The sequence below is a fragment of the Fulmarus glacialis genome, unplaced genomic scaffold, assembly GCF_000690835.1.
Source record: "Fulmarus glacialis isolate BGI_N327 unplaced genomic scaffold, ASM69083v1 scaffold12009, whole genome shotgun sequence".
NCBI lineage: Eukaryota > Metazoa > Chordata > Aves > Procellariiformes > Procellariidae > Fulmarus > Fulmarus glacialis.
This window is the reverse complement of record NW_009231440.1, coordinates 56,160-80,467: the sequence shown is the minus strand read 5'-3', so window position 1 is coordinate 80,467 and position 24,308 is coordinate 56,160. Positions and strand designations below refer to the sequence as shown.

At 38.3% G+C, this 24,308-nt stretch overlaps 1 protein-coding gene across 1 annotated transcript in view; it reads left to right on the top strand.

Moving 5' to 3' along the window:
* LOC104081731 (talin-2) overlaps nucleotides 1-24,308 on the top strand; it is a gene marked incomplete at both ends in the record, with an annotated part of 88,015 nt that overhangs the window by 8,460 nt on the left and 55,247 nt on the right. The window contains 15 exons of the mRNA XM_009584577.1: nucleotides 113-321; nucleotides 1,168-1,266; nucleotides 3,659-3,826; nucleotides 5,335-5,629; nucleotides 8,402-8,568; nucleotides 9,691-9,819; nucleotides 11,410-11,523; nucleotides 13,420-13,533; nucleotides 14,902-15,036; nucleotides 16,020-16,148; nucleotides 16,780-16,882; nucleotides 19,378-19,586; nucleotides 20,404-20,523; nucleotides 21,561-21,758; nucleotides 23,924-24,066. Of these exons, the coding sequence (XP_009582872.1) occupies nucleotides 113-321; nucleotides 1,168-1,266; nucleotides 3,659-3,826; nucleotides 5,335-5,629; nucleotides 8,402-8,568; nucleotides 9,691-9,819; nucleotides 11,410-11,523; nucleotides 13,420-13,533; nucleotides 14,902-15,036; nucleotides 16,020-16,148; nucleotides 16,780-16,882; nucleotides 19,378-19,586; nucleotides 20,404-20,523; nucleotides 21,561-21,758; nucleotides 23,924-24,066 (2,332 nt within the window). The remainder of the gene's footprint in view (nucleotides 1-112; nucleotides 322-1,167; nucleotides 1,267-3,658; nucleotides 3,827-5,334; nucleotides 5,630-8,401; nucleotides 8,569-9,690; nucleotides 9,820-11,409; nucleotides 11,524-13,419; nucleotides 13,534-14,901; nucleotides 15,037-16,019; nucleotides 16,149-16,779; nucleotides 16,883-19,377; nucleotides 19,587-20,403; nucleotides 20,524-21,560; nucleotides 21,759-23,923; nucleotides 24,067-24,308) is intronic.

Genomic DNA, 24,308 nt, shown 5'->3' with positions numbered 1-24,308 from the left:
TATCTTGAATTGTCTCTTTTGTCTCTCACCAGAGTGTAGCTTGTGGTAGCTGCCTCTTTTTCCCTTTTAACCACTAAAGAATTCTGATCATGAAAAAATGTTTGCTCCACAGGGGACCCAGTTGACACTGATTACACTGCTGTGGGATGTGCAATTACAACCATCTCTTCCAACCTCACTGAGATGTCTAAAGGTGTGAAACTGCTTGCTGCTCTCATGGATGATGAAGTTGGAAGTGGAGAAGACCTCCTGAAAGCTGCTCGAACATTGGCCAGTGCTGTCTCAGATTTGCTGAAGGCTGTGCAACCTACTTCAGGAGAGGTGAGCAGATGGAAACTTCTCAGGTTCCCTCTTTGAAGTGCATGGCTTTGGCTTTTTTGAGACATATTAGCTTCTAAGCCTCACCTGCTGAGTGCCACATAATGTCCCCTGTGCAAGCAGTTCTTTTGACTACTTCTTATTCCCTCATCTGTCTCTGTCTTTATGCCTTTAAGTCTTGCACCTTGATATGAGAATGTTCTGTGTTATATGCAGAGATTGATTGATTTGTGTAATTAATAGTTGATTTATCTGGGTACTGTGTTCTCTTTTAGAAACAAATCTCAAACAGTACTATGACTCAGTTTAATAGGAAGTGGAGAGTTACTCATTCATGATTTTTTTTTCCCTACTATCTTTGTCTACTTTGACACACAAAATGAGAAGTTAATCCCTCTGTTGTAGTTTTCTAGAAATGAGAGTAGTACTGAACAGGATAGACTATCTTGATCAGTTTGCTATGAGTTGGAGTCTGCAGCCAGTTTGCCTTAGATCTCTTCTCTTCAGGTATTTATGTTTTGAAGAACATGAAATCTCCTGATGTTTCAGATCAGTTGGCATATTGACTGTCCATCCTTAATTATCCTTGGAGTTATTACAACAATGTCTATTCAAGTTCTTCAAAATTCTTTACACGTTCTCTGGGAGCACTTCAGATGAAACCCCTGAAATATGGATGTGCAGTTGTGCATGTGGAAAAGTAAAGATTTTTTCCAAAGTATTTCTGTTGTGTAATTTTTTTTAGCCATATTGATTGCACATTAATGCAGAAGTTCCTTGAGAAAATCTGAAATTCAAGTAAAGCTCATTTTCTTTAAATTAATGTATTTCACCATTATATTTTTCCAGCCTCGACAGACAGTTTTGACTGCAGCTGGAAGCATTGGGCAAGCAAGCGGGGAGCTACTGAGACAAATTGGAGAGAATGAAACAGATGAAAGGTTCCAGGTAATGAGGGGGGTGCTTGTCACTGTCAGAACTGTGCAGCTTTCTAATGAGGAAGCCACTGCATAAAACCAGGCTTCCCAAAGTGCAGTTAAGAAATGCTAAATTTGAAGTTTCTCAATGCTAATTGAGGTTAATCCATTATGAAATTTTTTTTAATTACACAATCACAGAGTGCTGATTTCATAGGAACCCCTACTTCATTCTGTGCATCATACAGATGTTTTCTTGCTTCATGGAGAGCTGTTTGCACTGTACTCCCCTCAGTGTTTAAAATGCATGGCTCATGCTATTTGCATACTGGTCAGACTCTTGCTTTTCAAATTCTACTCTGCTTTTTACTTTCAGCACTACGTTCATCACTGGCTTCTTTTATGGTGACTTTCAGTACCTCAGTGTTACATGGATAATATCTTTTATAGCTTTCCTGTAGGATGTGGAACTGTCATTCCATTTTATAGATGGAAAATTCGGCATGGAAATCCAGATATCTGCTAATTTGAGATACCTTATGACCTGTTGATCTTTCAAATTCTTGATACTGTGTCATGCTTTATATGTTTGAATTACAGTTCCCATTTGCTTCAGTTGCAGCAGAATGCAAGTTACATCGCACAGTGCCAAGTCAGACACAGAAAACAAGGAACAGCAAACAACTTACTTTTAAAAACTCTGCCTGTCTTCACTAAGTATACTCTGTCAGATGCAAGCTTATAGTTGAGTTTTCCAGGGGGACACGTGTAGTCTTAATCAATTGTTCTGGATGCAATAGGGATTTTGTGGGAAGCTGTATATTAAAACTTGCACGTGCACACAGACAACTTCAATCCTTGCCCTTCCTTGTATTTCACTGTCTTTGCAAGCTAATGACCTCCTATGCCATGTATTTATGAAGAATGAATGAATGTTTATTAATAAATAACAAGTATTTTTTCTCATTAAATATAGTGGTTTTCACATAAGTGTTTGCTGTGTCTGTATGTATGCATGTAAACCAAAAGTTCACACAACCTTTTGGTAAACTGAGTAGGAGAAAATTACTGTATTATAAACATAATTTGTTTGAGATGATTAGTATTAGCAATTATCAAATCTTAATGCCTGTATGACTTAATAACAGTGTTAGCTATTAGCAGTTTAAAACCATTGTTCTTAAATGCTCTGTTAAAAACATGTCTGGATTTTTTCACTCAATGCCAAGAACAGGTTTGCACCAGAACCAAGGGGAAGCAATCTACAGTAACAGATAGACCTCTGGAGTGCACTATATGCAAGATGTCTGCTAATATAACTTACAGGCCATTTTAAACACTCGATCCGCTAGTAAATCTGTCTGCAAGTTTCATCAGAGTTCTCATTTGTATTCCTAGTTGAGTATGTATTGCAGCCCTCTCTTTCTTGGGTAAAAGAAAGAACCTAAACATTCTGATAAGTGCTATGGAGTGTTGGAGAAGGTGGGGAAGGAGAGGGATGGTTTGTCATGCCTTCATATCCTAAAAACAAAAGGAAAACTAGTATTCTTAATTTTTGAAATCTAAGGTTTTCTTTCTGCTGTGAAGTTAAAGTTACGCATAAGTGTATCTGTAGTACCTTTTTACAGGAAAGTCAGGTTATTTTAGCAGTACAGGCATTAGGAAGACTCCATCCCATTAAAAAACTGAAGTATACAGAATATAGCATTTTAAGTGGGGAAATGGGAAGAAATTTTCTGAACTACTTCATTGCAGGGATTAACCCATGAGTGTGTTTTAATTTCACAGTTTCAGAGTTAACTAAATTATTTTTGTACAAGGGAAAAATATTCTGGAATTAAGACCTGTTTTGAGTTATATTTTAGAGCAGTAATTTTTAGGTCTGAATTTACATCAGGGACAAGGAAATATTGTGGTTGGAAATGGCATTTTCAAAAACGGAGTGGCATTTGTTGTTACTGTTAAGCACAATTAAGTACTTGAATTTAGTATTCACTCAAGTACTGTCTGTCCTCAGCAGTTTGCTCCTTGAGGCTGTCATCCCTATTGCAGATACCTATCACGTTTAGTGTTTTTGTACTAATAGTGTATTCTCAGGAAGTGAGAATAATATAACTATAATAACTATAAGCACATTGCAATTTGGCACATAAATTTGTTCTTATGGACTCTGAGCCAATTCAAAATTTGACAGTCCATACTCGTTCAGTCCAGTAACTTGATAATGTAAATAGAGAAGTGGTTGTACTGAGAATAGAAAACTGTCAAGTTTTCTGAGTAATAGCCATGTTTGCTGCTTTACAAGAAACAAAATGTTTAAGTTTTGATAGAGGAGAACTTCTTACCTTCAGGAGACTTGATCTTAATATAAACAAAGTATATACTTTTTTGTTCGTAACTGAGTTTTCCCTTTATTTTACCAGGATGTTCTGATGAGTCTGGCCAAAGCTGTTGCAAACGCTGCTGCCATGTTAGTGCTGAAGGCCAAGAATGTAGCACAGGTCGCTGAGGATACGGTCCTGCAGAACAGGGTCATTGCTGCTGCTACACAGTGTGCACTCTCTACTTCCCAGCTTGTGGCTTGCGCAAAGGTGAGGCTAGCAGTGTTCGTGAGGTGGCAAGGCATTGTTTTGAGTGTATGCTTATGTGTACTTCCAATGGTCTCAGGCAATATACTGCGTTAATATCATAGCTCTAGATTTATGCAATATCAAAGTTGTTGATTGATAAATTGTCGCCATAACAGTGGCAATCACGAGCCCAGAGGATGTGAGGTGTTGCTATAATCTCCAGAGAAGGTTCCACAGATAACAGAGCCCATCTGATGAATTACTGATATTGATAAAATAAAAAAGTAAAAAATACTAGTTCAAGAGGCACAGCTTGCCTGGGGGGACTGTGTCAGTTTTCTAATAAAGCCTGGAATTAGCGTGGGTTCACCTCATCTAAAGCTAAATAATTAAAAGGTGGTATTCTTCCTGAAAATAAAACCAAGTTGGTGATCGTTGATTTTAAGTATGTTTGCACTAATTTACAGTAGCCCGGTCATTTTAATAGATTCATTGCTTTTGGCCAAGTACTGAGTTCCAGTCTAAGCAGATTACAAAGGAGTTGAGATCAGACCTCAAATTCTGAAATCTGCAATTGGAGCATTATATCTTCTGCAGCCTTTTTTGTCTTAAAAAGAGCTAAAATACTCATTTAATTTTAAAAATTAAACAGTTCGCATTTCCTACTTGGTTGCTGCTTTTGAAGTCTGCAGTGTCATCTTTTGCAAGGAAATAGGTATTCAGCTGTTGTGAAACATGCTGAAGGTTTATATTAAAATTAATAGTCAATATTAGGTATTAAATTTTCAATATTTTCTGCTTTATTTCTCTGGTTGCAAGGGCTTTGTGTAATACATATATATGAATTTTCATTATTTGGACTTGATGTTCTTACTGCCCATGAGTTTCTTCAACATGGCATAGGATACCCAGTGGCTTCCTGTTTTCCTCATAAGATATACACAGTTTTCCCATTGCTAAAAACTCTCCAGATATGTCTGAACAAAATGGGGGAGGGTTGTTTCTAATCTGTAGATTACAGGGTTTATTACTTGTCTTGTGGCTTCAGAAGTAGAACATTGTTTGGCTTGTGCCAAGCACTACTTTTATTTAAACAAACAAACAAAAGGCTGATATAAGAAGGCTTTACAAGACCAATTCCAATTAAGATTTCATTTTATTTGGAATTCCAGGGTACAGAAGTCTGCCAGTGGACGTAGTTACTCTGGAGCAGTTTGGCCTATGCCTGCCCTCCAGAACCACTGTCTAGTGTTTTCTCAGTTCAGTAGCTGCTGAAGAAGCATGAAATAAGGTGGGGGCCTCCATTCTCAGAATCTAAGTTGAGATTAAATTAATAATATGCGGAGCCCAGATTCCTAATCTAGATGTCTGAAGCTGCCTATTTAAATACTCACTTGCAGGGTTTTCTGTCTAGGGAAAACAGGTAAGTTAAAGATGCAAAACTAGTGTAGTAGATGTTTCACTTGTTAGTAGTTAGGAAATTTGCAAATAAGCCTTTTCTGAATGCTTTGTGTCCTTTTGGCATGCAGGTTGTGAGTCCCACCATCAGCTCTCCAGTGTGTCAGGAACAGCTGATTGAGGCAGGGAAACTGGTAGACCGTTCAGTGGAGAACTGCGTGAGGGCCTGCCAGGCTGCCACAGATGACACTGAGTTACTGAAGCAGGTCAGTGCAGCTGCCAGCATTGTCAGCCAAGCCCTGAATGACCTCTTGCAGCATGTCCGCCAGTTTGCGAGCAGGGGAGAGCCCATTGGACGCTATGACCAGGCTACGGATACCATCATGTGTGTCACAGAGAGTATTTTCAGTTCAATGGGAGATGCTGGTAAGTTTCTCTAATGGACAGCAGCTTTCCATGATTCAGGGATGTGCACATTTCAAATAATGTGCAGGAAAAAACCTTCTCTGAAATGTACTGCGCTTCTAGGCTAGTGCTGTTGTGATGGGTAGTCATTCAACCCATAACATTAAATCAGCAAAATGCACATAGCTGTGTGCTAGATAGAATGAATATTCTGTGAAAACAATCAATATCATGCTAAAGGATCACTGTAGTATTTTGTCTGTTTTCTACCACTCCTTCACTTCACAGAATTTTGTAGCAATTTCTCATCTCCAAATATGAAGACAGGTACCTCAGCAAATACTTCCCAGTGATTGAATTTATTATGCTTAGATTTTGTTGTAGGTTTCGAAACTTCTGCGTTTTCCTATGACGTTTCTAAAATGTGCAGCTTTTAAAACCAACCAAAACTTGAGATGCCTAAGATTTAACTGATCCAATATGAATTTTCAGTGAAGAACCAGTAAATTACTTAGAATGGTGAAATTTCAATAGTTATAAATGTTATGAAGTAGAACACCATGAAGGGGCAGTATCTTGAAATCAAGACAATTCATAGAAAGTTTACAATGGGATCAGTTTTTAAAAGCAGTTACGGTGAATAGTATGGTTTTGGTCTTTTCTTTCGTGTTATATAAATACAAGGCCAGGAAAGTAAATATTTCAGTCGCAGTTGTATTCACGTTACAGTTGATATGAACAAACTACTCTTTTCTTGTAGTCATTTTAGTTGTTATGGTTAAGAGATAAAACTTTCAGATGTTTCTCTTTTTGAGGAATTGTCATTTCAGCCATGCAGCACTCTTCCAGAGGAACATGTGCAGGGAAGTAATTAGTGAAGTTCTCAGTGTATTTTGACCCTAGAATCTTCTTTGAGTGTCATGTCGGCAGGTAGCCAAACACCACGCAGCCGCTCGCTCACTCCCCCCCGCAGTGGGATGGGGACAGAATCGGAAGGGTAAGAGTGAGAAAAACTCGGGGTTGAGATAAAGCCAGTTTAATAGAACAGAAAAGGAAGGGAAAATAATAATAATGATAATGATAGAATATACAAAATGAGTGATGCACAATGCAGTTGCTCACTACCTGCGCTGATCGATAACCAAGTAGTGACTGCTACTTCCTGGACCATGCCTCTTATTTATAGACTGAGCATGATGTCATATGGTATGGAATACCCCGTTGGCCAGCTGTCCCAGCCATGCCTCTGAAGAGTTCTTGATTAGCAGGGTACTTAACAACAACTAAAAACCTCAGTGTTATCAACATTCTTCTCATACTAAATCCAAAACACAGCACTAGGAAGAAATTTATTTCTATCCCAGCCGAAACCAGGACAATGAGAAATCTGAGTGATTAAATTTTTTAAAAGATGCGCAGGAATGTTTGCTAAACCACTCTTAATCTTCCATTGAAAGTTTTCTAATGCTCTGTAGCTATCCTAAGGAATTCGATTACTGTAGATGTGCACAAGAAAGCGTGTTGTGCTTTATGTTTAGCTGTCACTTATCATTCAGCTTCTGTACAGAAGGATTCAGTAAAAGAGATCATCCTGGGTAGCATTTATTTTCTGTTCACAGTCAAATATCTTGTTGTGCAATACTTAGTTTTTAGAAGAAGGCATTCAGATTCCATTCGATGTTTCCAACTTATCATTGCACTCCTGAGATTGCAATTTTAGCAGCAAAGAGACTCTGGCTTGTGACTGCTGTATTATTGCCCAAGCAGGTTATTCTTTCTGTTTGATTTACTGGCTTAATACTGTAAGAAAGGGCATTTGAAGGGATTTTTTCAAGTGGAATATTTGGACTGGGAGCTGAGTTAGCCATTATTGCTAAAAATTTTAATTGCAAAATTGCATACTGGGAAATAGTTGATAACAGCTAGGAAACTTTAAATTTTTTTGCCTATGCTTGACCAAAGGAGCCTGGTAAGAAGGCATTTAATTCTGAAGTCCATAAGTCACCTTTATACATGAGAAAAATGGTGCTTTGGTTTCTTTCCCTTGATTTTTTAAGACCATTTGAAAAGAATGGGGCCTTAGATCCAAACACGTCTTACTTGGTTTGATAACCTAAAGAAAGCCAAAGGCTTTAAGAGTTCAAGTCTATTATGAAGGAGTTCAAGTGTATTTTTTAGTGACCAAATGAATTTGCTCTAGAAAGGGTATGTATCCACTTCAGAAGCATTGCTATTTCATTTCTGTGCTTCACCATGGCCAGAACATGACTCCAATATCCTAAATATATACCTTATTTTTGGCCAAAACCACCTAATTGGTGCTGAGTCTCTTCTGACAGAGTTCTTAATTTAGTTTATATTAGACAGAAGATAATTCCCCAAAAGAACTTTCCCAAAAGAAGAATAGGTGGAAGATGGGTAATTTTTATAAAAGGAGTGAAATCTTGGCTGTAATTTGAAAGCAAAATTACTAGTCTTCACTGAGCCAGGAGTTTCCCTGAACTGTATATTGAAAATTACCTTAAAGTATTGATTTTTGGTTTTTGTCTTGCTATCTAGAATGCAAATACTGTGTTACTTTTTTAATCTCCACTGTAGTGGTTTCCTTCATTTATGTTGCAATCCAAGATTATGTTTCTGAAGCTTCTAAGTTATGAACTATTTGTGTATCATTTTCAAGTCAAAAGAATACTTCAGCAAATATAACTTTATTTTCATCTTGTTGAGATCACTTTCAAAACTGAAACTGAAATGCAGAGACAAGTAAGGTAAAAATATAATTGTATACCACAGGTGAAATGGTTCGGCAGGCCAGGGTACTGGCTCAAGCCACTTCTGATCTCGTCAATGCCATGAGGTCAGATGCCGAAGCAGAAATCGACATGGACAACTCTAAGAAGCTTCTGGCTGCTGCAAAGCTCCTGGCAGATTCTACAGCCCGCATGGTTGAAGCTGCAAAGGTACCAGGAAAATGAACTAACTGTCATCTTAAAATTATATGGTTATACACACAGAAGAGGTAGTATGTGGGCTATTATAGATAGGATCTGGCTGATAGTAGAGACTGTTTTTCTTATCCTGTAAATGTTCTGCATTTAATGACTTATCCTAGGTACATTCAGAAAAAAACAACTTACTAGTTACCTGGGGTTTTTTGTTTTAAAAACCCTTCTTGCACTGTTTTGCTCACCTGTGTGCAGGGTGGTCATGACTCAAGCCATCTAGGGCAGTTATCACCAGCCATAATAACTGTGATGCAAAGTCTTGTACCAGTCTGCCAATACAAATGGAACAACAAACCCATAGCAAGCTCTTACAAATATCTCTTACAAAAGGCATTAACAAAGCAACTCTGCTTCTGTCTTAGGAACAGTTTCCTCCACTTGGGGAATCTTGCCTGTGTTGTTCCCATCCACTCCCCCCGTTCTCACAAGAGAGACAAATATCTAACCCTTCCTTTCCTTTCCTTTCTGTGCTAGAAACCTATTTAAATCCACTAGGGAGAAATACATTCTTTGAATTGTTTCCCAGATCCTGCACTTAAATGACTTTTACAGATCAGGGCCAGCCATTGTGCTAGGGCTCTAGAAGGCCCGTATGCCTGGCCACAGAGCATATCCTTGACTTTCCAGTACTTTCTCAGACTTCAGTTGGAGAAAACCTACTGTGTTAAATCTCAAGGTTTGGACTGCAGTTACTGAAAGGCATATTGAATTGGGAATTTTAAGAACTGTTTTTTTCAAAACCTGTTCATATAATGGAAGTACATTATTACAGATCATAGTGGAAGCAGTTTACAAAGGCTTTTTTCTCAAGCACCTGAAGTAGTACGTGAAGCAAATGTTCAACTCCCTTCCTCAGAGTACCTAACATACACAGTAACAACCTTGCACTAGCAATAAATTTTCTGCTTCAAAGTCTTGTCACGTTTTAATGTTCTTCTAACTTTGGTTAAAATAATATAAGGAAAATAAAGGCTGATGTAGCCGACACTGTCTGGAACTAAAGCCTTGATATTCATCTGCATTTTTTCCAGGAACTTTTACTGAGGCTCATGGTTTTTGCTCTGAAATTTTCTGCAGGGAGCTGCAGCCAATCCTGAAAATGAGGATCAACAGCAGCGTCTGAGAGAAGCAGCAGAAGGACTGCGGGTTGCTACAAATGCTGCTGCACAGAATGCCATCAAGAAGAAAATTGTCAACAGATTAGAGGTTGGAAACTAGTTATTGTTGAATTTTCAGTTTAGTCTGTTTTGATAATGAGTATCTGTAGATAATTTCAAGCAAGTAGAAATGCATATTTCAGGAAAAGTGCTAAGCATAGAATGATAGCACTGTAAGCTCAGTTCCAGAGTACAAGACTTGGAATTCAAGATGCCAGCATATGATACCATAATCCTCAAAACTGAGCAACTTGTATCACTGATGTAGTAAGTTGGTTTAGGAATTTGACTCAGAAGGCATTTGATGGTGGCTTAGTCATAAAATTAGAACAGCTGAGGTTTCAAACAGCTGAGTTGAAACTACTTCATTACTGTTTTAATTTAACTGTATGATCTGCCATTTACACACAATATCTTTTTGTGGTTTTACTAGTATATCTGCCAGAGTTTCATGTAATCACGTGCGAAGGTAAGTTGAATTGCACCATATCCAATTAAACTTGTAAGTTATTCAGAGAATCAAAGAAGGAGAAACAAAAGTGAAAAGATATGTCATAGCTGGTAGCACAGCCAAGGGGGAGAAAGGCAATTTACTGTGCACTAAGGATAAAATATCTCTGAAGTTTGTCTTGTAGGCAAGGTTTGATCTTCAATCTCAGCTAAAAATGTAGAAAAGACAGATTAAAAAAAGAAGCCTTTTGTAATTCCTAGTTTCCAGCTGTGGTTCTACTGTGGTCAGATTCAAGTGCAATGAGATTAGACAAACAAGGAGATCTAAGTAGGCAATCATGTTCCAGAAGTGCATTTAAATTACTGTGTCTGGCTAGAACTAAAGATCAGGAGTATTTCAGGAAATAAAGGCTGATGTCTCAATTTTCTAACTGCATGCAAGAAAGCTTTATAGAAAGGACTTTTTTGTTTTGCTGTTATAACACACACTGCCTTACAAAGGAGTGAAATTTGTAATGATGAGAATGAACTTCCTGCTTGGATGTATTTAGTGGGCCAACTAAAAGTATTGTAGAACATGTTGGAATACCTTTGATAAATTGTTGAATTTTTAATTTTGTAATAGGGAGAGGTTGATAATAAGACTCTTAAATAGTTTTCTCAGTGCTTTTAGACTCAGTAATACCAGTACTTTGTACCTCTGCATCATTTTAGTATCTTTGCTTTTGCCATAGAGCAATCTCAGTAGAAGTTGGCTCACTTGAGTGCTTGGTCAGAGGTGTTAATGTAGCAGTGTGAAGCACTATACTTCGAAGCCCAGTACTTTGCCTATTTTCTCTGGCCTTCTTTGTAAGGAGTTAATTGATTGGAGTATTTCTGCTCTCTGTAATTGACTACTTTCGGTCGTATTGCAACTTAAGCTATGAAGGAGTAAGTAAGAGCTTAGAATCCTTCTAGCTCCACCTTTTTCTTTATTGGCAAGTTAGAGATGGATAACAGCGTTCAGCTCATTTTCATCTTGAGAGAAGAGCAATCCTGAGTTTCCTTACGGCAAATCAAATTAATGAAGGGTTATAATGTATTAATCTGTCAAAGCTGTTACTGTCAAAGTTACCTATAATATGTATTTCATCCTCTGAATTACACAGACTTTTACCATTGATTTAACTCTGTTTCTCTTTCTCTAAAGATTGCAGCTAAACAAGCTGCAGCTGCTGCTACTCAGACTATTGCAGCTTCTCAGAATGCAGCTGTTTCAAATAAGAACACAGCAGCCCACCAGCAACTTGTGCAGAGCTGTAAGGTAAACATATCAACCCATTGACAGATAACTCTTGAACTCTGCTTTATGGGGAACTGAAGATCACCTTCTATAATAGTACTGTTGCAACATCAAAAGAAGGGTTTTAAAAAAAAAAACAACAAACCAAACCAAAATCACACATTCATCTCTATGGATTCTGGAGAACCCTCATTTATTGTATTATCCATAGTTTCCGTGCGTTACTGTATGGGGAGCTTTGAAAAGCTGAGCTACTGTGTAGTACTTGCCTGTTACAAATACCCCTGGAAACACCTTCCTAGAAAGGATGGACAGGCTTATATACCTCGGCATGTATCTGTTAAGTAACAACCAATTCACCTGAAGCAAGTGCTTTAAGTAAAAGTTTTGCTGCAAATCAGTAAGCAGTACTGTATATGCAGAGCTATGCTAGAAGCACTGTGCGGAGGGGTCGGGTTGCTCAGAAATTTGTACACTGGCAGGAAGTCTTGGCCATGCGTTCAGCACACGAGTGTGCTCTTCAGCAGACGAGTAGCTCTATGATCATCAAAACAGGCTGTTGAATGATACATGCAGTGAAATGGGACTGAGGTCTGCTATGGAATAAAGGTAGCTTTTGAATTTTCCACAATGAAGGGTGGCGTAGCAATAGTGATTTATATTATAATGGAATGAAATCATTATTTAATGTATGGGTTATTTAATTGGTTATATAACTAACAACACTGATCCTGTTATTCTGATGTTCAGCCCACAAGCAACTGGGGCCTTAAATGTCACTGTAAAAAATAAGTTACAGACCTTACTATGGGTTAACATGATTCCTAGCTTGAAGTTAAAGCTGCCAAGACCACAGATTTCAAGATATACCTTAAGTCAAGCACATTTTTATAGTTCCAAGCTAGAATTCAGAGTCTGGTGAGAAGCTCTTTTGTGTTTAAGCTACATTTGGCAGCTTAATTTCCAGCTCTGACTAATGGTGCTTCAGGGTTTTTAAAGAAATTGCATTTAAACAAAAAATTGAAAAAGACGACAGAATGCAAAAGGGTTTTCTTCTGGATGGAACAGCAGTTATGCAGGAAACGAGAACAAAACCATTAAAGAAGGCATTGTTAAAAGACACACTAACATTCAGCAGTTATTTCTTGTCATGGTAGTATTCCTAAGAAATGTTGGAATTAAATAAGGTAGCTCAAGTGCATCTCAAGATTGTGTTGTAGGCAGCTGCTATTTCAGTATGAATTAAAAAAAAGAAAAGCTGAATCACTGTATTGTTTACGGTTCATTCTAATTTGATCTTGATGGTGATTTATTAGAGGTAGAGAAGATCTGATACCTACTTGGGGGGGGGGTTGGAAATTAATATTGCACTGCTGAAGTAAGGGTTATTGTGAAATGGATGGACAAGGAGCATGAATCTTGGGCAGTCCAGGAATAAAGTTTTAGCAATACACACTTCAGAATGCTCCAGCCATACTATAAAGTTTGTATTGTTATAAGTCAAGGAAAAGTAGGCTGAGATGCTTGTGTGTAAAAGACAATGTTATTCTGAAAGCAAGACGTTCTCTTGAAAAATCCGTCACCTCCACTGCTGCCGTTTGAACATACAAAGGAAGTAATTCAAAATACTTTGTGTACATAATTTTGCAGAAAAATCTTAGATTGTCTTGTAGGATCTTTAAACTAATGAGTAGCTTGAATAAAGATTTCTTAAGTAAAAGTAGAATGTCTCTGAAAAATCCTATCGTGTATTAATTCAGTTCCATGGAATCCTAAACAAATTCTGTGAAGGCACAAGAGTACTGTACCGGTGAATACTATAGGTTGTCTTTAAGGCGGGTGGGGAGAGGGCTTGGTTTAGTGTCAGACAGTTTGGAGGTTTTATTTATCTACTAAAACCTTTTCCCTTTATTATAGAATGTTGCAGACCACATTCCTCAGTTGGTGCAGGGTGTAAGAGGAAGTCAAGCTCAGGCAGAAGACCTCAGTGCCCAGCTTGCTCTAATAAATTCCAGCCAGAACTTCCTTCAGGTGAAGTGAATCAATCACTGTAGTAGATTCCATCAGATCAAAAAGCATTTTTTAGTGCTGTGTGGTTTTATTTGTGATAAATAAGCAGTAAACTGTTAAGAACTGTGTAAAGAAGCTATGACTGTGAGCCATAGCTAAGGAGAATTTATTTCCTCAAGTCAGATGGATGAAGTATGTTGAACTTGTGGAGAGTGAAAACTGCCAAAATTGAGGATAAAAGTAATAAGAAAACTAAAGTGTATTGAGAAGAAACATTCATTGCTGTGGCACTTTTTTTTAAAGAGTTTAAAGAACAAGATGGAGAGAATTCAGCATCTTTCTAATCAGAGGTCTGAATATGTGAGATGCTGTTGTCACCTTTCTTAATGAAAGTAAAGTTGGTGTTGCAAGCAACAAGCTCCAGAATTCTTCACAAATAAAAGGGAATATTACCATGTTTTTTTGGGTAATAGCCTGCATACGTAATGGATCTTGACTGAAGTTTTGAACAAAACACAAAATTTGACTCTGTGCTTCTTCCAAAACATCTTTTAAAAAAAAAAATAAATTGAGCATTGATAACAAAACTATTGGGTTTATTATTGACATTACAAGAAACAAACAGAAGAAACCAATTCTCTGTATAATGACATGATCATTACTTGGCACCAGTTAGTCCTACCTTAAATGTGGAATAGAAATGAACCCTTTCATTGGTTGCTGTTAGCAGGTTCTTTATGGTTCCATAGGCAGAGGTATTGCAAACAATGCTCCTGCTCTGTTTGAGTATTTTGGTATATGATTCCCTCTGGAGTCATTAAAATGATCCATCTCCCCTCTGACTGTATGTGTGTACCATGGTGATGGTGAGAATCAGCAAAGTATTTTAATTGTATTAGCAGCAAACCCTGTGAAGTCATTCCTTGAATTACAGTTTTGAATTCATAGAATTTTGGCAGAGTTTAATATTTAGAAACATTGAGACAAATTTGCCATCTGTGCCAGCTGGACTTGCTCGTACCACATGGATGCTGAAAGGCAAAACTGCACATTTAAATATTTTTAAGTAGTCTACATGAGTACTCAAAGGCCTCAGGCAGACGTTGGTACCAATGAAGTAGTCATTGTAATAGTAAAGCACGAATGAATCCTGCTGCAGAGGACACTGCAATGTGGAATTATGACAGTGTGCAGCGTATGAATAAAAGGCTGGGATCTAGAATGTGCATGGTTAAGGAGCAGGGACGTGCGTGAAATGGTCATTACAGAAGATATAGAAACCTCACGAGTGTGTCAATGGAGGAAGCAGTTTGTTTATTGAACCCTAAGCCTTCTTTAAAGAAAATGAGCTAGTAAAACCAATTGTGTTCACTGTTCTTCTTTGAACAGCCTGGAAGTAAAATGGTGGCATCTGCTAAAGCTGCAGTCCCCACTGTGACTGATCAAGCAGCAGCAATGCAGCTAAGTCAGTGTGCGAAGAATCTTGCCACCAGCTTAGCTGAGCTACGAACAGCCTCCCAGAAGGTAGGTAAATACTAGTTTTAATCAGCTAAAGCAAGGTGGCTTGGACAGTAGTCGCAGGCTCACTCCTGCTTGGCCCCCTGTGTCTCCCCCAGGGGAATGGCTCATGCTCAGGCAGTGTTCACTCCTCAGTGTTGCTTTTTGTGCAGTTTGCTCAGACTCCCAGGTGGCTTCTGTGTCATGATAGAAAGGTGAAGGGGAAGTGGCAAGAAAACTGAAAAGCTTGTGCTACCCTTTCCATGCCGGAAAGACAGGAGGAGGGTATACACAGAGCAGCGCATCAAAGCTCTGAGCTGCTGTTACATCTGAAGGAGAGTGTGGAAAAGGGAGCATATCTTGTGCACCTGCCAAGCTGGGGAGAACCCAGATATGGCACTGCTGTGGTCAATGTTGTGATTGTGAACTGAAGCTATCATCTCTAAAATTCAGGAAAGCAGAGGCTATCTGTGTTTCATGCATAGAATTCTAAACTATGTATGGGTTTTTAAAAAAAAAAAAAAGTATCAGTGGAAAGTCTGCTCTTTTTTTGTGTGTACACTGAGGCCCAAAACCAGGATTGTAGCATATAGGTGGCTACACCTGAGCTAACGTTAAAATTTCCAGCTCAGGTACTGATGATTGTGGGCTGCCACATGAGACAGTTCAGTATGACTTTAGTCACGATGCATAGTTAGGCTGTTTGTCAAAAGTGAAGCCCAGACTGCAGCAGTTATTTTCTCAGTACCTGGACTGCCTAGTGTGAAGGTACACAAGCTAAGTGCATCACATTCCCCTGTTGGCTCTTAACAGTGTGTTATTCTATTCACAAGCTAAGAGTATTGTGCAGGAGTTTGGAGTCTGTGATGTGTAACACTTAAAGTGCCCACAATGGCCTCTAAAGTCATGAGAGCAATAATTTGGGAGGGAGAGATTATATCTAAAGCATTTACTATTTCTGATAGTGGCTTACAGCTGCTAACAGTGATGTTGATCTAATTTCTGAATAGGCTCATGAAGCATGTGGCCCAATGGAAATCGATTCTGCTTTGAACACAGTCCAGACACTCAAAAATGAACTGCAAGATGCGAAGATGGCAGCTGTGGATGGACAGTTAAAACCTCTCCCAGGAGAAACTGTAATTGAGGAAGGATGTTCTTCATTTAAAAACAAACAAAGTTAGCTGTTAAAAATTTTAAGTATTAGAGGCAAAACAAGTCGTGAGGCTTTGGATAATGATGACACTGATAGGATTTTGCACTAATTCTCCGAAAAAGAGTATATGTTCCTATTACACCATAAGCATGTTCTGTAGCAGAATTACTCGTAGGACTGTAGGGCCTCCTTCTCTATTGTACAAATTACAATTTAGCAGCAGCAATGTTTTGGTCTTTTCTTGTCAGAAAGAATTTCTTTTCAATAGTGACAAAGATGAGAACTCCATAGTTCTAAGACTACCAGTCCTGGTAGGCTTAGAAAGTGAAATGTTTTATTTGACAAAAAAACCCTTCTCCTCAATTTTATAATTGCTAATTTTAAAATAGTTTTGTTGTTCATATTATCTAATATGTTGATTTATTTCACCCTGGACAGGGAAAACATGCTAATCAGGTTTCAGAGAAACTGTGTGTGTGTGTGTGTGTGTGTTCGGTAGCTGAGGTAAAAGCTTGGTTTTTGTGGAATGAGGAATTTTTTAATACTGTTTAAAAAACAAGTGTGTTTTTAATTGAGCTTAAACAAAGAATTTTGTCCTTTGCAATTTTTCACAGCTTGAGAAATGTGCTCAGGACCTGGGAAGTACATCCAAAGCAGTCGGTTCATCAATGGCCCAGTTGTTAACTTGTGCTGCTCAAGGCAATGAGCACTACACAGGTAGAGTTTTACTCATAATGTCTGCAAAACCTCTGCTTTCCATAAGATACTTGATAGAAGGTTTTCTTATCACAGACTACTTAAATCAAGGAATTGCTCACTTTTTTTTTTTTAATTTAATGCTGATAGTGAATTGTGGCAAGTTATTAGGAATTGCTGGTGTAAATAATGTGCTTCATAAAAGAATAGTGTTGCGATCTGCTGTGTGTCTGTATATAATAATAGATTGAGACATCTGTTGTTTTTGTAAATATATGCCACAAACTCTGGGAAGGACAGAACTAAAATGTAATACAATTTAAAGGTCAGTGCAACTGGCAATGTTACTGTGTCCTTTCATAAGGTTAAAAGAGTCTCTGGATATTTTTTGAAGCACAGGATGCAGACATACTTGGGATAGCTTGGTGATGTTTAAAACTGCATCTCTTACTAGATGTTACCAGTTTACATGCATAATGCAGCTAGTCTGTCTGACTCATTGATCGCATTTGCATAGTTTGAGTTATAGCCAACAGGGAATGTGGGCACACAGATTCTGCAATTTGTTTTTGTACCTGTACTTTCAGAAACCAAAATCACCTTAATAAGGAAAATGCTCCTTGTAGGGGGGGGGCGAAGGTTTACTCTTAGATGGTAAAATGTTCTGTCTCCTTATTTCTATAAGAAATGAAAGCTGTTGATGCAAATGCTACTGTAGGATCTTTTTAAATATTACTGATAAAATGCATTATGGCAATTACCACTTCATTGAATATAATTGCATCAGGGCTACATAACTTACAGTTGCTTTCATTTGAAGCAGATGTAATTGCATTAAGATGGCTCGCGTTTCTATCACAGTTATGCAGAAGTTAGCACTGGGTATCTGGCAAAGGAATACAGATACTGCAGCTGATATCGAATAATTGAATATAGTAGCTCTCTTAACATCAAGCTATAAGAACTGGTTGGTTGGGAAATCCTACAAAGCAATGAGTTCCTTTTTAAAGCTCATATAACTATTTTCTATCTCGTACTGTCTTGTTATGCAAAAACTGTTGTGTGCTCAAGCAAGCACCAAGTCTTTGCAGGTATTCTGACATTCTGCTGTTTCTCTGTGATAAAAGTTCTTTACAGCTTATATTCACTTTTTAGTAATTCCTTCTTGTCTGCAACTGTCACAGTCAGTTTCTTTTCGCTTTGTACTGAAAGTCATTGTAGAGGATGAAAGCAGCACCAAATTGAAAGCAAAACAACCAGACTTTTTTATTTTGTGGTGCTGTGATAAATTAAGTCAAACTTAAAAGATGCTTACTGGTACTCTAAATAAAGGAAACAAAACGTGTGGGTATTTTTCCTGAAATTTTCTTTAAATTAAGAATGTAGAAAGCTCTCTGTGGTTTGTCAAATAGAAAGGTTGTAATTGCAACATAGGCAGTACTGTTTCTCTGCTTAGCTTGGCTTTACTTTGACATATAATATCACTTGCTTTTCATCATCTTCTAAAGTTTCTGCGTTTAAATGGAAGAGAAAATGTTAAAAGGCACTGGTGTTAAAATGCTAGCACGGCTACTTGGTGAGTTTTATTTGATTGTGATGTGCCAGCTTTCTAAACATTTCCAACAGGGATATTAGAACATTCTAATTATTTTTAATGCCTAAATATGGATAACCAAGAGGTCTTGTACAATGTGAACCTTTTCTGTAGCTTGCTTTTCGTAGGAGTAGCATGATTTTAACATTATCACTCAAAATATACCACCTACATTAATTGCATATGTTGTTGAGTAGACTATGTGCTAATTAAGGTATTTTGGAAGACTGTTTTATATTGGTTTTCATTAAGGGCTGAGTTAAATTTCAAAAAGAGAAGAATTGGACCATTATTCATATAGTTGTACGCCTTAGCTCTAGAGCTGATGAATGTCCTATGATGTCCAGACAGACCACAGAAACTAATTTCATGACATCCTCTCTGTGACTTCAGTTATTTTAATGTGCTTGTACTCACAGTGATGTTAGGTTATATCAACTTGTATCATCCCTAATGATCTCTTTTAATTTTTTTTTAATTGCTTGAACTTAAGCTATTGCTGTGTTTATTCTCTAAAAAATCTGAAGTTACATTTTCATAAGCAGCAGAGACGCTGTGGCTCTGAAGTCATGTATACTGTTCTTGCAGACAATCACTTTCTCCCATAGCTTGGAGTATGAGTTTTTCCTCATTTCCAGGTTTTAGATTTTCTTCTTTTTCAGTGCTTCACTAAGATTTAGTCACTGAGAGCTATACCCCTGGTCTTTGGGGTATAATATTTACTTTATGGCTTCACTACAGGCATTTTTCTAGGCAAATGATGCTGTGCATTTCAAATGTGTTCATGTTTGAAGATTTTCTTTTAAACTGCTTTTGCAATGTTATTTTGCAATGGGATCGTTAACTGCGAATTCATCTGTCATAAAATACAAAGATTGTCTTTAAGGGTACTGATAGAATCCTTGATGAAATCTGAACATAGGAGTGGCTGCCAGAGAAACTGCTCAGGCTTTGAAGACTTTGGCTCAGGCAGCACGAGGGGTTGCAGCATCTACTACCGACCCTGTGGCAGCACATGCAATGTTGGATTCAGCAAGGGATGTCATGGAAGGCTCTGCTATGCTTATTCAGGAGGCGAAGCAGGCACTGGCTGCACCAGGGGATGCAGACAGTCAGCAGAGATTAGCCCAGGTAAGTTGCGACTTGAGCAGCTACATGAATTATCAAACACCCAGTGAAACGCAGCATTAAATAATACGAGAGAACAACAGAAAATAAACCTGCAAGGAATGTCAGCTTTCTGGTCCTTCCAGCAACTCTTGGATAGTAACATCATGCTTATGTTAAACAATGCAGATGGCGCGAAGTGTGGTATTTTAGTCATCTTTTAGAAAAATAAACTTATACAAAGATGCAGTTAAGTGCTTTTACCCGTGACATATTTGAGTAGGCTGCTTGATTGCAAAAATGAAACAACTGTTAAACAGATAATTATCAAATGAAGGATCTGTCTTGATCTTATATTTAAAAAGAGAATGCATGTTTTCTACACATGTGGCACCACTGCTTTTGAAGACTTAAAGACTAACAGGTTCTTTTTTATTGGTTTGAAAAGTTCTGTAATTGGCCTGTATTTTATATAATTTCTTATGAGGAGCCATTTGTTTTAATCAGGACTTTGTCTGAAAAAAGTAGCGTGCAGAGGATTTCTGTGATTAGTATATGGTTAACTTCAGGGGCATTCCCTTACCTGCAGTGCTGCAGCCTTTATCCCAGGTGCCAGGAGCAGTTGTGGAGCTGCCCTGCCAACACTATCCTATCAAATGGGTGAGCATAAGTGTTGACTACTGCTAGACTACAGGTGAGCAAACCAAGAAAGTCGCAAGCCTCAAAAATGGTTTTGTTAGAGTCGGAATGTAGGAATTGCTGGCTATAGAATGTGCCTCCTATTAGATGAATGACCACTTAAGCCTTTCTCGGTGTGGATGTGTTTACTTATGTGTTGTAGGTGGCAAAAGCGGTGTCTCACTCCTTGAATAACTGTGTGAATTGTCTGCCTGGACAAAAGGATGTGGATGTGGCCTTGAAGAGTATTGGGGAATCTAGCAAGAAGCTCCTTGTTGATTCGGTGAGATGTCTTTTAACATACAAATAAATTTCAGAGAACTGAAAAGCAGATCGAGGTTCCCCATGCGTCAAATTATTATGTAGTAAATATACCCTAGTATACTTCATGTAAGTTTTGTTTAAGTTTATGCAACTTTAAGTAGCTTTTACTTTGGCTGAAATGCTGTTGTTCTGGTTTATGGGAAGGGTAAAATGTGTCTGTGGCTTATGAAGGCAGTATTAAAGTTGTTATAGATCACCATTAGTTTCATTTTTTGAAAATGCCAACTGTGACTTAACATTTTGAAGAATATGAAAATTTGAAAATTATAATCCATCTCCCACCTAGAAGTGATCAGTTCAGTTTAAGGAGCATTGTCGTGGGTCAAAAAATGTTTGGTGCATCTGTGGTCATTTTGTGCAAGGAGAAGAACTGTTATATTTCTGTTTAACTGCATCCATGTCAAAAAATCCCTTTGTGCACTGGTAACTTGCTGGAAGGTTATATTATTTACACAACATTTTTCTGCACCTACCAGCAATCCTGCTACCCTGTGAATGAAGGAGGAATTGTATTTTGATATGTTTGTGCAATGCCTTTTGGTAAAACCAGGTCAGGAGTTTAGAGTCATTGTGAAGAGCTGCCAATACTTGTGTGGTGTTCTGGAAAGCTTTTTTATGGAAGTGAATTATGACTTGGAGACCAAAATTCTCCAACTTTTGCCACTGAGTTCATCACTTCGAATTTCATAGTTGAACCATAAAATAGCTATTGTCATCTCTGTCCCTTGAAAGGGTTACGTACTTATCTGTCCCCTGAAAGAAACAGTGGGACTAAGGTCATTGTATAGATTTCTGGTTGATAGCTGTCCCATAGTTGGACTATTCTGCATTCAGGACTGAATCACTAGCAGTCCAGTTACAGTACTCCATTCTAGCTTGTATGTGAAGCTCACTACTGTATTACGTTTAGTGTTCTTGAATTGTGTTGACCTTTCCAGTTGTGAAGGGCTGGTGTGACGTGAAGGACAATAAAATATGGCACTTGGTCTCTTACAGCTACCTCCAAGTTCTAAGTCATTTCAAGAAGCTCAGAGTGAACTGAACCAGGCAGCAGCAGACCTGAATCAGTCAGCAGGAGAAGTCGTCCATGCTACCCGGGGCCAAAGTGGGGAACTGGCTGCAGCCTCTGGAAAATTCAGCGATGATTTTGATGAATTTCTTGATGCTGGTATTGAAATGGCTGGCCAAGCACAAGTAAGTTTTTTATCTTGCTAATTGGGATCAAGGGTTATCTTGGGCGTGGTATCTTGCAGTGCAGTATCTTGGTTATCTTGTAGCACAGTATAATATGCTAGTGTGAGCCTATCCAAATATGACAGGTGATGTTTGTTATGAAGCAGTCATCTGTAACTGGTTATCTGGAGTGAGGTCAACTCAGTATTTGCATTTTACGCAGGATACTGGTATTTGTTCCTGTGCCTAGTCAGATATATGGCTTCATACTCCTCTGTCTAGTTTGGGCTGTTAACTAATTTGAGCTGTATATCTGAAGGTACAAAGGTGTTCCGAACCTCTCAAAGCTTATGGAAGGGGTTGCTTCTATTTTGGTAGAGCTACCATGAAGTATAATTTATGTGAACACTGTTCAAAATTTAGGACCTTTCTTTGCTGATTTTCAAATGCTTTAAGTAGGGGGAGGAAAAGATGCATTTAAAATCCAGACTTGATATTGCTCTATGGTGCGTGCTCGTGTGGACCTGCTACAGAGTGGAGCAAGATTTGAAGAGAGCTGGCTAAAACACCATGGATCTGACAGCAAGCACTTGGACTTCTGTTTAGTGATTTAAAATCTGGCAGAGTTCTATTCTGATGAACTGGGTAACAATCAGGAGTGTTGTCACATATTACCTAGCTTATTCCTAGTAGTCTAGGTACTCATTTGAAATGCAAATATCTCCTTCATTTTATCTTACTGGGTTTAGGTGTACTGAATTATACTAATTGGTCATTTGATGGTCATTGGAGATGATTTAACATAACAAATGTCAGCATATAGAAAAGGGTCATGTACCAGGAGAGCTAAGAGGACTTGCAGAAAAAAGAACCTGCAGACTGTTTTGCCCTAGTTAGTAGGAGGAACTTGCAAACCTAAGAAATGATTGCTGAAAGAAGACTAGCCAGAAAGTTTTGAGTGTGCCAGTCCTTTGAAGTCATTTATGAAGTGTCTCTATAGAGCAGATGCTTTGTAGATAGCAAAGCTGAGTAGAGAGGTCGGACAATGACTGCTGATTTTTCTCCATCAAAACTTAATCATTCAGGTTCCAGATCCATGAAGTGAGTTAGGCACCGAATATCAGCTGATTCTCTGAAATTGAGTAGGAGTTAGGTACCTGGCTATCTTTTTAGCTGTGGGCCTCATTGACTTTTAGAATGTTTTGTTTGAGGCAATTCAATGAAGGCAAAGGTAGAAATACTACCGCAAATAGCTACTTGAAAAGAGAATTCCAGCTGCTGATGACGTTGTGGCCCTTGCTGATTTGCTTAGCCTGCTGACATAGGGGATGATAACCATCTTTGTTACTAATGGCTGATCTTTCAAAAGAGAATGCTTTCTGTCTATGTGGCCTGAACAGAAGCAATACCAGGTATTTTGGATGCCCAGCAAAATGGGGGGGTAGGGAGGAAGCAGAATGTAAATATACAGTAAAAGCTATTCACGTCAGCTGAGTAATATGCGACCTCTTTACATAAAACCCTGAACAGACTGTTAGAAAGAACGGGTGATCATTGACAGAAGAATCTAGTCACAGCTATTTGCTGTGATAATGCAGTACTTCCCTGTAGTTGTATGTATATGCAGGTTTTCCTTTTCAAGCAATGGCTTAAAATAAGCAATAGATAATTAAGGCTTAAAATAATCCACGTTAGAATGTTTACCAAAGTAGGCTTATAGAAACGTATTTTCTGGGGATAGAGGACTTTCTGGAGGGGTCTTTGTGTGAGTAATCCCAGTTAGATGCTAGAGAGCCTGTGGGTTACACAGAGGATGCTAGAATACAGACAGTGTACACTGACTGAATAATGTGGATCAGTTGTGCCAGGCAGAGACACATGAGAATCTTGACAACAAAAGCATTGTTCAACAAGTAGTAAAGTTTCTCCGTTGCTCATTTGTGAATACTGCCATTGTTAGAAACCAAGCTATTTGTTATATGGGTTTCTTTTTCTGTTATCTAAGTGAAGCTGGAGGCACCTGTCTGGGTGAACAGAGGCTTTGGTCCATGTCCTTCTCTGGACTATGGTCCCCTGCATGTCAGTGGTTTCAGGTGGATAAACAAATTGGATTTCCAAATGTAGTTTTAGCACACTCTCTTTATTGTAAACTCTGCACTTAATGTTATGCTGTTGTGGCTTTGCAGACTAAAGAGGACCAGATTCAAGTAATAGGTAACCTCAAGAGCATCTCGATGGCTTCCAGCAAGCTGTTACTAGCTGCCAAGTCGCTCTCTGTTGATCCTGGAGCTCCTAATGCCAAGAACCTCTTAGCAGCAGCAGCAGCAAGGTAAGGATGTGTTGCTTGCTTTAGGTTTTCCTAAGATATTTGCTTTTCTCTGTGATATTTATAATGTGTATATATATTCTTCTGCTATTGACAGTTAACCAAGTGGTTGGAACCTGCAGTTCTATTTAAATGAAAGTAGGCTGGAGGAAAACTGCTTATTTTGGAGTTGTTCCTTAACTGGCATAACTTGTTACCCTTTGTGGAAATAAGAAGCAGCAGTTGAAGAGTTGGCCAGATTTTTG